We start from the raw sequence: 12,097 nt of genomic DNA, 5'->3' as shown, positions 1-12,097 counted from the left end.
AGCAAAAAATTCGCACAATATTCTTTAAGAATTTCGTCAGATCTTCAGTGCGATGGACTGTCACGCCAAAGTTTTTGGGTTCAAATCCAGCCTCGTTCATCTAAGAATTCTCTTCAAAGGTGTCTGTTAACAAGGCTGATGTTTTTATAAAATTGTCAATGTGTAAAAAATCCAAGAAAAAGCTATTACATACTTGTTACTTGTAGATGAATTCTGAATCAAATTATATTACAAGGACATGCTAAATGCATGCAAATTTCCAAAAGTGCATGTGGAATTAAGTTTTTATCACAAAAATGTTGTTCCGTTGCATGAAATTGAACTTAACATAACCTTAAAAACGTTTCAACGAGTTAATACATTTCTCTGAACTTTATGAACACAAAGGTTAAATAATGCCTTAAATTTTAAGCCTGAAGCACGGTACACATTTCAGTGAATGCAATAATGTAGGTAAATTAACTTTCTTGAAATAATGCTGTTGCGTTTAATATCAAAGTAACTTTTTGTTGTAACATGTTTTCATTTAATTAACTTTCACCTTTTGCACAAAACACGAACGCAAATGTATAAAAATGTGTCAATGAGGTAGGTTAAATAAAAATGCATTTCAATTAAATTAATAAAAGAAAAATATAATATTTTTCTCGTTATGTAGGTATACATTTCCTTTGCGTTTAGCACAAAACAAAAAATAAATATACACAAACCCTGTTTTTAATTTATGACCCATAAAGAAGAGTTTCCTTTAAGCCTTTATACGAGTATCGTCGTCGAAAAATATTATTTTGCAGAGCTCAAGTTTTTGACACAGTAAAAAACCCTTAAGTATTATTTACATTCATGGGAAAGTTTATTTGACAGTGGCAGCACATCGAGTATGTTGAATGTGGCCTTGCTTTAATGCTTGGTTATACAAAAAAAATAAAATTCTTTTTTGACATGAAGCTTTAAAAATGAGTACAAAATATGTTCTTTTTTTATGCATTGACTTGGTTATTTTTTGAAGAGGAGAACAAAATTACAAACACCCTAATACACCTGTACACACACATTTATATGATCACATACATGCATATGCATCTTGCATGTTATGTAAATTAAATGCAAATTCTGAAAAGTTTAAAAAAAAAATGTTCTTATATTTGAAAACAAAAAGGTGAAAAGTAAGTTTATTTGAACGCACTCTATACAGCTTTGACACTAACTCATGCCACTTGAGTTATGTGAAGGATTTTTTTTTTTGGTTTGTACAAGCTTTAAAACGTAGCTATAGGTATAACCACACATATGACGCTGTGTCTTTTTTGTTATGATAATAAAGGTTTTGAGGGAGGTTTTCTTTTTTTTTATCCTTCTTTGCTTGTTTTGTTTTGACTAAATAACTTGACCTTTTTTATAGTTTTAGACATTCACATTACACAAATGGGAAAATACCATTGAAAGTGTTTTTCATTTTAAAAAACTATTCATTGATGTTTGTTGTCGTATAAATAAATTGTAGATGGATATAGGATCTTTAGATCTTAAAATATACATTTTTCTGCTATGGGGTGTTGAATGGAGACTATTGAATGTGGAAAAATGAAAGAAGAAACAAATAACAACAAGTGATTGCTATGTATGGTATACTTATTACTTAAAACTTAAGCTTTATTTTAAATGCAACAACAATTAGTTCTTCGCTTGATTCTAGGCAAGGTAAGGTCTAGGCAGACCAATATCAATAACACGTTTTCAAAATGATGATGAAAAAGGTTTTAATTTAAACTCAAAAATCATTTTTAAAAATTTCTTTTTTTTTATAAAGCCTGCAAAAACAAAATACACTATTGGGAATTTCTAACATCTATTACACTGGTCTACAAAATTGAACTTTTATTTTGTTGCCAGAACAAAAATATACTTTTCTGAAGGTTTTCGGTGTGCTGAACTTGAATCCGAAGTAAAAACAATTCTAGCAGCTCGCGTTTTTGAGATATTACAGTTAGAAAATGCAGCACTTCGGACCTTATTCTTTTATATTAGGAAAATTGTTTGAGCATATTTAGTAATGGTTTTTATAAGAACTATTTCCCACCTTTTTAAATCTGTTTAAATCTTTCCGATATCTTTTTTACTGCCCGAGATATCCTCAGTTGTTGGGTATTTTTATAAATTTTATAACGTCATTATCTCCATTATGATATATGAAGCCAAACCCACTTACTTCATTTTAAGATATCTCGGGCAGTACAAAAGATATTGAAAAGATTTAAACAGGTATCGAAAGATAGAAAAGAGTTCTTATAGAAACCGTTACTAAATATGCTCAAACAATTTTCCTTATACAAAAAAATAAGGTCCAAAAAACTGAAAAAAAGGTTTTTTTGAATTTTCTAACGGTTATATCTCAAAAACGGGAACTGCTAGAATTTTTTTGACTTCGGATTCGAGTTCAGCACACCGAAAACCTTCAGAAAAGTATATTTTTGTTCCGGCAACTGAACCCTTGTTAACCAGTGTTATTGTCCTCGCTTTCTTTTTGATATTTCAAACTTGGCGAAGTGAAAACCAAAACATAACACTTTTATTTATAAATGCAGCAATAATAAATTAAAAAACTCAGCATTTTAAAATTTGTAAACTTTTTCTTTTTTTATACAAATGATTATAGATATAATAGAATAATAGCGGAAAAATTAAAGGATCAAAAAAAATTTAAAAAATGTTTGATGTTTTTAAAGTCACTTTAAATGGTCGTAATGGAATTTAAAAAAAAAAAAATGTTTAAGCTCTAACCCACTAGTTTTGAGATCTTATAATGAATAAAATATTTTAAAGCTACATGTTTCGCTCAATCCTATTGGATACCGACAAAAAAATTTTATTTCGAAACTTTGAAAGTATTTTCCAACTTATAAACTATATGAATCGGAAAGCTTGTTCATTCAGCTTAAATTTTCTTTCTTTATACATTCGCTATGAAAACTACGACGCTGAGATATCGAACTTTTAACGAAAAATGATCTTTTTTGTCTCTATCCACTAATATCTCGGGAACCACTGATTGCACAAAATCACAAAAATCAGGTATTGATTCTTGAAAAAAAAAAAATGGTTTTTATTCTTTGCATTAATTTAAAAAATCAATAAAAAATGGGCTTTTGTGATAATCAGGTGCTAAGATGGAAATATTGAAAAAAAAACTGGTATTTTGACTGTGCTGCATACAGTTTGATATGTTTTTACAAACCCTACAAATTCAAACCCTCGATCCGTTTTTTTGTTTTGTTCGATAGAATTTTTGCGAAAAAAATTTAATGGATCACGATTTTGACTTTAAACATAATAGTTAACAAAAAAAAATGTTTTTTCTCACTTTTTTTATGCATTTCTATTGACAAAATTATACAATATTTTTATCAATAGAAATGCATAAAAAAGTTGAAATTTTTGCTTGTTAAAGTTTATGATAATTTAAAGTCAAAATCGGACATTTTAGAGCGGCGGTTTTGCCTAAAGTGGAAAAAAATTTGAAAAAACAGTATTTTGGACATTAGTTTATTTTATCTAAACGACATATTTTGTACATCATTAATATTTTCTAAAAATCTTTTTAACGGGTAAAACCGCTGAAATTGGTTGAAAATTGATAATAAAGGAATTGCAGTAGCTGAAGGTGGACTAATATATTTTTTTACGACAAAATTTGCAAAAAAAAAAACAAAATTTTCCATTTTATAATGATCAACAATCCCTGAAGCGTAATAAGTCCAAATAAAGTATTTTTAAAAAGTTGGTTGAAGTGCTCTTTCTTCTCGTTAATGACTTCACCGAATTCAAAAGCATTTAAGTAGACGTAAAAATAAATCTTAAATTTTCGAAAAACCCTTTTTTGGATTTTTTTGATGATTTTTTTTGGAAATTTTGTTGTACTTATCGAAAAAAAAATTTGTACGAATGGCAATAATAAAATTTCTAGCTTAATGCACCTTCTTCGTTTCCCCTACTCTTTCACAACAGTTAAAAAAAATCAAATAATTAAATACAAAAAAAATCACGTATACACCACAGTGTACGCGAACAACGTGCAAATAATGTAAAGTACAACTTTCGTATCAGTGTCAACACATCCAAATCGATATTAAATAACAGTTTATTTTTAAAATATTACAAAAAATCAAATTTTTAGTAAAATTTCCCCACAAAATCCTCAATTTTAAAACTAACTTCAAAAATAAACAATTTTCTAACCCACCAGCCCTTATGTCAGTAAATTACCATCCTCTTTTCAAATGGAAATAGTGTCATTTCCTTTACTAATTTATTTCTCATTACATTTTGTTTATCCACTCTGCAACATCATCAAGATTTCCATATAATAATAAATAATTTGAATGAGAAAATTGGCATATAATTCCAATTCCAATGTCCATGAATGTGCATCCTACAAACATCCTTTCAAAAGTCCCATACATATATCTATTAAATGCCATAAATACTACCATCCTTGTTTTTAATCTTTAGCTAATTGGTCTCTTAACGAATAAAATCAACGAAACAATAACTAAAACACACACACACAATGGTATACTCGGCGATATGATGATGGGTTGGAGATGGAAAAAAAAAGAAACAAAACAATTTGTCTCTCTCTATCTATCTCTTTCTCCATATTCATTCAAATTGAAGGTTTAATGTTTATGAATATTTGCTATTTTCCTCTTTTTATTCTAGCGCAATGGTAAAATTGAATTGCTAGACTCTAGAAACAAGAGCAAAAGCAAAAAAAAAGGACACTTTTTGATGAGAAACGGTATACAAACATATATATAAACTTTTCTGAAATGACAATGATATGAGAATAAAGGACACACAATTCAAAGCCAAAGCAACCCATCACAAGAGCAACAAAAGAAAAAAGGATTTAATTTTTATAGAAAAAAAAAATACGAGAGGTTTTATTTTTTTTTTGTAGATAGAGATAGATATTTTGTTGAAAGTCTTGAGCATGAAATCTTTTCAAAATATTTTACATCCAAAACGGAACTGTATTCTACTTCAATTTTAAATGAGAAGAAAAAAAAATATTCCAAAACCGAAGGACATCAGACAGCAGCAGTAGCAGCAAAACAATACAAAACAGTCAAACAAGGATCAAAAAGTAGCTGGGTACTCTCTAGAGTAGGTAGAAGGTAGTTAGAGTAGTGCGCAGAAAAGATAAATATACATCGAAAAACGAGAAGAGACACACAACGAGGTTGAATATTGTGCACACCCAAGGACCAACAGAAGATGACTGCAGAGGAAGCACGTAAAAGTGGCGTCTATCTGTCGGCAGAATTGTATTTGTATCCAAAAGCCACTCATCCAATTGCATCAGAATCAGCAACTTCTTCCTCACCGAATAGTCACCTCTGTGTCGTATTGGAACACAATAACAACAACAACAACAATTCCTGCCCTCTGTCGAATGCAAATAGTTTCAAACAATACACGAATTTCTTCTGTACGAATTTGAAAGGACTTGGACCAACTATTGCTACAAATACCAACACTGGTCGATGTTAACTTCTATTTTCAAATTCCAACCCCACAGCTTGCAAAATTGAAAACCAAATCATTTACATTTATGTACTTATTACCTACACAAGTTGCATTTGTATGTGTGTATAGGTAAATGGTTAACAGGAGTAAGTGGTGAAAGATAGATATATCCAAGAGGATACCACATCTAAAACCAATATTAATGGTGCCTAAACTAAATGTGGCCGACATATTTGCCAGTATCCGATCCGATCCGATAAATGTGTTGAGATAGAAAAGGATGTCCTTATATAGTATGTCATTAGTACAATAAGGACGACAACACACACATATCTTTTCAGTTCAAATTCACAATTTCACGATTTTCACCAGATACGCGCCTTTGAAAGCGGAAAATCTTTTCCGCAAACACCGTTAAGCTTGTTAACAAACTCACTAGCGCTCTGCTGATTCTCAATGCGTTCTACATTATATGGTATATACGAGTACAGAGTACCTCTATATCTATAGATATCCTTCTAGGATCGTAAGTAGGAGTATTTGATGCGAATATAGTCGCATTATTTCCGTAAAGCTGGTTACACATGGGAATTCGATAAAACTACTTGAAAAACTACCCCGCCCTACCCCATTTTGCTGCTGCCGCCGCTACTGCAGCCGACAACGACCACGTTTTCGAAGTTTTAAAGCCCTCTGCTGTGCTATAACGTTGTTCGACATTATCGTGTTCTCGTCCTCGTCCTCGGTACAGTGCCGTAGAGCTTCGTCCTTGTTTCAAAAAAAAAAAAATAAAAAATACGTTTCTCGTTTAAAGTGTGTGTGCATTTGGCGCGAGACTACACATCACACCAGTGAGTGTGTTCCCTTTTACGGCTTTGGGGGGGAAACTAAAAATCGAAGGAACTATAACCATTTCTATATAATGTGTACAAGTTTACTCGTATGTTTTTAATGTTTTTTGTATTTTTTGTTTTCTGTCATACATTCTGTGGTGTAAACACTTAACGCACAAAAAACTCTATATACATATAAACATAAAACAACAAAAAAAAAAAAAATAAAATCCTGTTAAGTTTTATTGAAAGTTTTTAGCGCGATATAGGGGATACCTATAATCCTATATGGAATAAAAAAAAACCCTCTGGTGTGCAATTAATTTAATATTCACCTTGTAAATCTAAAAAACCTTATAATTAAAAAAGTACTAGAAGTGCTTTAACTTAATAATAGTTTAAAGAAAATCAAAATTATAAAAAAAAAAACAAAACAAAAATAAAAATAAATAAATAAAAAACAAAATGGCGTTCGCAGCTGCTCGTATGATATTGAAAGATAAACGACGGAAATCGAAGGAGGAATTCTCAACACCGCAGAGAACGCGCAGCAAGGTAGATCTAAAATATCCCTATAAATAGTACCTATTTTAACTTAATTGGAAATTATTTTAAAAAAATTTTATTTCAATTGGTTAAAGGAACTTTAGATTACCACATAAATTTTAAATTGAAATTTTGCAGAAAATAAAATATATTTAAAAGACTGTTGTTTTTCACAATAAGATAGAATCGTGCTTAAGAGTTTTATTTTTAACATGTTTGTGTGAAATCCAATTACAGTAGAATAGAATTTCGGTCTTGGGTATTTCGGGCATTTATTTTGGATCTAAAGCTGATTTTTTAAATTTGACTCAAAAAAATTATTTTTAAATCTAGTTTTCTATTGAATAACGAGGGCAAGATAAAAAGTTACTTTCAGTTAAAAAAAAAAATAGTTTTATTTGTCTTCTGTAGAATTCCTTTCCGGAAGCGAGAGTCTGGAAGGCTTTTAATTTATTCATTTACAGCCCTTTCCCTTTTCTTAATTGGACCCAAATCTCTTCCAAGATACAATTTTATTGATGTTCGGGAACAGATGAAAGTCTTTTGATCCAAAATCTGGAGAATAAGGTTAAATAGTTAAATTGCCTAAGTTTTTCCATAATCAAAGAACTTTTGTGATTAAGAAGGTTGGAGTAATACAAAATGTAAATTGTCTACCCTTCCAAAACTTATCGAGTAGCAGAATCCCTTTCTCATCCCAAAAATCTCTAGCCATAACCTTTCCGACAGAGACGATCGCTTTTTGGAGTGGAACAACAGGCTTTCATGTATACTGCTTCGAATGTTGATTTGCAAAAAACCAATCGAATCCTTCTTTAAACGGTCCAAACATTCCTCTGAAATTCTGAAAAGTTCTTCATTTAAAAATCACCACCTACCAAAAACTGCTCATGAGTATTGTTTGTGAAAATGTTCAAAAGAATTTTACAAGAATTTCTCTTTCTTCAAACCAAGACAAAATAGTCCTGGAAGGAGCGTTCTACTTTGTTTTTTTTTTTTCAAATTGAATCAATGCATTGTACAAAATGCTCTAAAGTTTTTGTTTGATTGCTATAATCGGCTCATACAAATGTAATTAGATAAACAAAATATGGTTTATGTGAAGTTGGCACCTCTAAATGTAAATTTTTACTGGTTCGATTGCCCAAGGTTAACCCAGGATAGCCTAAAATTATAAGAAAATAATTTTTTTTACCTCAAAAATAACAAACAATAATTTTTTCTATTCAGTGTAAAAATTGTTGGTTTTGCACTGTGGTTCGTTTGCTCAACGTTAGCCCAGGATACACCAACTTTTTTTTCTTTATTCCACTATTATTCGCTTTAGCGTAGTTTATTTTAAAAATTATAGAAGCATTATTTTTTATTCACCTCGCAGCAAAAAAAAATAGTACGCATACACCACAGTGACCTTTTTAAATTTATAATTTAGAAAAAGTAAATCCACTGGTGTGGGAATTGAGTCTCAAATGTTATTTAATTGACTTAGGTTTCTTACTTGATTGAATCCATATAACATTCCTGTTAAGAATCTTAAGTTGATTTGTTATTACATTCACCTTATAAAAACCACAAAATACAAATATTTTTTCAAGCGCAAAAATCCTTGTTTTTTTGTTGGTTTTGCTAGAAAAGTTACATGATTAGTAAAATCTATCCAAACATTTTTCATAAGTAACAACAAATTAAAAAATGGTGTGTGAGGTGATTTCTTTTCCAGTACACGAATAGTATTTTTCGGACCTTTCTTAACCCTTTCGGACCCAGCGTTACTCTCATGTAACATATTTTTAAAAATTCGTAAAAAATTTTCCATTAAATAATTTTATAGGTTTCGATGGCATAATTGAAAGATTATAATGCCTAGTTACTGCTTTATTACAAAAAGTTAGTCAAATATCATACCTTTAATTTTTTTTATCTATTTATTTTTGTACCTACATATATAGTCATAATTTAAAAAAAAAGATAAAAAAATGTTAATCCAAAAAGTGTTTTGTTTTTTGGCTTAGAAGAAGTAGCATAAACTATTGTTCCATAAAAAGTTATTTTCTAAGTTGTCCGACTTTTTTCGGTGGTCATAGGCTGTGCATGTTACTCACATGTAACATGAGAGTAACACATATTAGTTTTGCTATTTATTATTTTGGAAAATAACTTTTTTCTAATCATATTTCTTAGTTGTGATGTTTTTGACACGATAATACTGAAAAAAAAAAACTTTTTTTAATATTGATTTTCATAGCTTGGGTTCGAAAAGGTTAACTAATCACTTTTTTCTTCTAGAGAAAATAGAAAACCTTACGGTCAACGATTTTTTAATGTTTGTAAAATTTTATATACAACGACCAAAATTGTATACTCTTTTGCCTATAATAACTTCGACTTGCTGTTATGACGCATTTACTTTAAATTTTTTTGTAAAATTTGGTAGAAAGGTGAATTAATTGAAAAAAAAAAAAAAGAATATTTTAAAATCAAATAATTAACTTTCGTTTTTAATAGACTGAATTACGGCATAAAGAGTGAGAGACTAAAATATTTATAAAAATATAGTAAATTTATTTAATGAGAAGAAGTATTATAGTCCAAGCGGCGACCGTCGAGTTACTTAGCTCATAAGGTTAGAGGTTAAAATTGGTGCATTTGATATAAGTATAAGATAAGTTGATACTGAAAATAAAAAAATAGGGTTGCCTCTTCTAAAATGGGAACTTCCATGTGGCAACCCTATTTGAAAGGAAAAATTGTCACATAACTAATACATTCATATCTTTGTTATTTGGCCAGATAAAATTTTTTTTTAAATGCCAAACGAAAGTCAAAATAGACTGAATTACGGCCTTTAACTCTATCAAATATTATACACTTTGGCCAAAAAAACAAGTGGTTTTTGCGTTTTTTAGCATTTGAATAGGGTTGCCGAGTACTTGCCTGCATTTGCGAGGTGGCACCCGACATTTTTTAGATAGAAGGGAGTATTATCTAAAATATGGCGTATGGTTTAGCTTTCTAGTGCATAAAAAGTTATACTGTTTTGTTCAAAGAAGATTTTTATCAGTGTTGTATTCATTTGAATGGGGTTGCCACATTTGTAGGGTTGCGTTCTTTATATTATTTTATTATTTTTTTTTATATTTTGACTTTCGTTTGGCATTTAAAAAAAAATTTATATGGCCAAATAACAAAGATATGAATGTATTAGTTATGTGACAATTTTTCCTTTCAAATAGGGTTGCCACATTTTAGAAGTGGCAACCCTATTTTTTTATTTTCAGTATCAACTTATCTTTCATTTGACACCAATTTTAACCTCTAACCTTATGAGCTAAGTAACTCGACGGTCGCCTCTCCGACTATTAGTATTTGTATACTTTTTTTTACCTAAAAATATTTGATTTTTTATATCTTGGACTTAAAGAAATTTTTAATATCCAAATTACCAAATTCTCCAATCCTGAAAAAGTGTTCCCAAGAAATGGCTGCCGGTGCAAAACTGTGAAATTATGCTACATTTATTAGCGTTAAAACTACCCTGGTATAAGAAGTATGAATAACTTGTATTAATTGTGGTAATCTAAGTTTTTCAAAATATAGCAGCTAATAATTCAAAATTCAAAAATGTACAAAAATTTTAATAAAAGCCTATCATTTAAATATTTCAAAAAGAAAACAATATAATCTTTATATATATATTATACGTTTGTGATGATTTGCTTTCTATATTTATAATATGCATTCTTAAAACCCTAATGCACAAGCTTTCACTGTCTACTAAATTTTCCATGCCTATATTAAAAACCAACCCTCCGAGTTGATTGAGAGAAAATTTCCAGCACTCAAAAATATTTTTAATCCAAAAAATTATTTAAACCAAAACCTATTTTAAGTGAAATATTTATTTTTCTTTCAAAAATCTTTTTTTTTATTATTATTAATTTTTTCCATCTAATCTATTTATTTTTCTTTTTGCTCATCATCTATACTCTATACTTTAAACTCTATAACTATACCACTCTACTACTACTATGACTCTAATATTTCATTTCTTTCAGGCAAGAAGTGTCAGCACAAGTAGCTTTAGGAGTCTCAGTCAGGTACTGAATTCTAGAACAAACACCGAACAATAAAAAAAGAAAAAAAATCAAATTCAAATCAACATTTCAGTAGAATTTAATTTAAATTAAAAAAAAAAAAAAATATTTAGAAATGAAATGAAACACATTTTTTCTAGAAACAAAAAAAACACACGTTAACAAGTTCATTGCTGCTGATTGTGCTACGTTCACATCTTTGTCTTGAATACAATTTTTTATTATATTTTTTAATTTTCTATTTATTTTGTTATTCAGTATTTTCTTTTTTAAATATTCTTTTTTTTTTATTTGTTCATGAAACTTGAGCTTTCTCATAAATTTTCTCACTTCAAGTTAAATGCATTTCAAAAAATTAGTTTGTAGTTTAAAAACAAACAAAAAAAGAAAGAATTTATTAAGAGTTACCATTTTTTATACACTTTTCTTAGAATAGGATTAGTTGAAAATTTCATTAAGCATGAATCACGTTCTTTTTTATGTGTAACTCTTATATTTTAGAAGTCTTGATTATAGAATGGCTTTTGACAAAATAAAAAGATTTGCATGTTTAAATTTTTTAAAATTGTTTATTTACTTTTTTTAAACTTAGTTTTACTTAGAGTGGAAATTTAAATTTAAAGTTTTATATTTAGAAAATAGTTTTTGGTAAAATTACTAAATTTATTGTATTAAATAAAAAATATAAACTTTTCTATTTCTCTCTTTGATTGTTTTCATCGAAAATATGAAATTATTAGGAATTTATTTAAAATTCGTGTTTTTTGCAGAAATTAAAAGTTTAAGTAATTTATTTTTATATATAAAAAAAAAACGTTCATAAGAAATAAAAAAGATTAAACCAACAAATAATATTCGTTGTTGGAAGGTTACCCAAATGCATCATTTCATTTAAAAAAAAAAATTAAAATCACGCAAACTCTAAATCACTTCTAAATTTTTGTTGCTTAAAAAAAGCTTGTAATTGTTACCGGGCATAAAACTAAAAGAGAATACACAAATATTGAAAACCCACAGCAGGTGCACCACAAATACCTTATTATTGTTCATTTTTTAAGACGGGTTCGTTTGAAATAATTTACTTCAATTGAATTT

The 12,097-nt window shown here is 28.9% G+C and overlaps 1 protein-coding gene across 4 annotated transcripts in view; it reads left to right on the top strand.

Moving 5' to 3' along the window:
- Positions 1-12,097, top strand: part of LOC129912063 (calmodulin-A-like) — a 235,590-nt gene that overhangs the window by 175,237 nt on the left and 48,256 nt on the right. Inside the window, exons 1-2 of one of the 4 annotated variants that reach the window (XM_055990165.1) lie at positions 4,701-6,917; positions 10,964-11,005. The exons of 1 other annotated variant lie outside the window; for it this stretch is intronic. In XM_055990165.1, the coding sequence (XP_055846140.1) occupies positions 6,828-6,917; positions 10,964-11,005 (132 nt within the window). In that variant the 5' untranslated portion in view covers positions 4,701-6,827. Of the gene's footprint in view, positions 1-4,700; positions 6,918-10,963; positions 11,006-12,097 lie in introns of those variants that run through there. 2 more of the 4 variants (XM_055990167.1, XM_055990166.1) reach the window with 2 other exon arrangements.

The sequence above is a fragment of the Episyrphus balteatus genome, chromosome 2, assembly GCF_945859705.1.
Source record: "Episyrphus balteatus chromosome 2, idEpiBalt1.1, whole genome shotgun sequence".
Classification (NCBI taxonomy): Eukaryota; Metazoa; Arthropoda; class Insecta; order Diptera; family Syrphidae; genus Episyrphus; species Episyrphus balteatus.
This window is presented reverse-complemented; position numbering and strand designations above follow the sequence as displayed.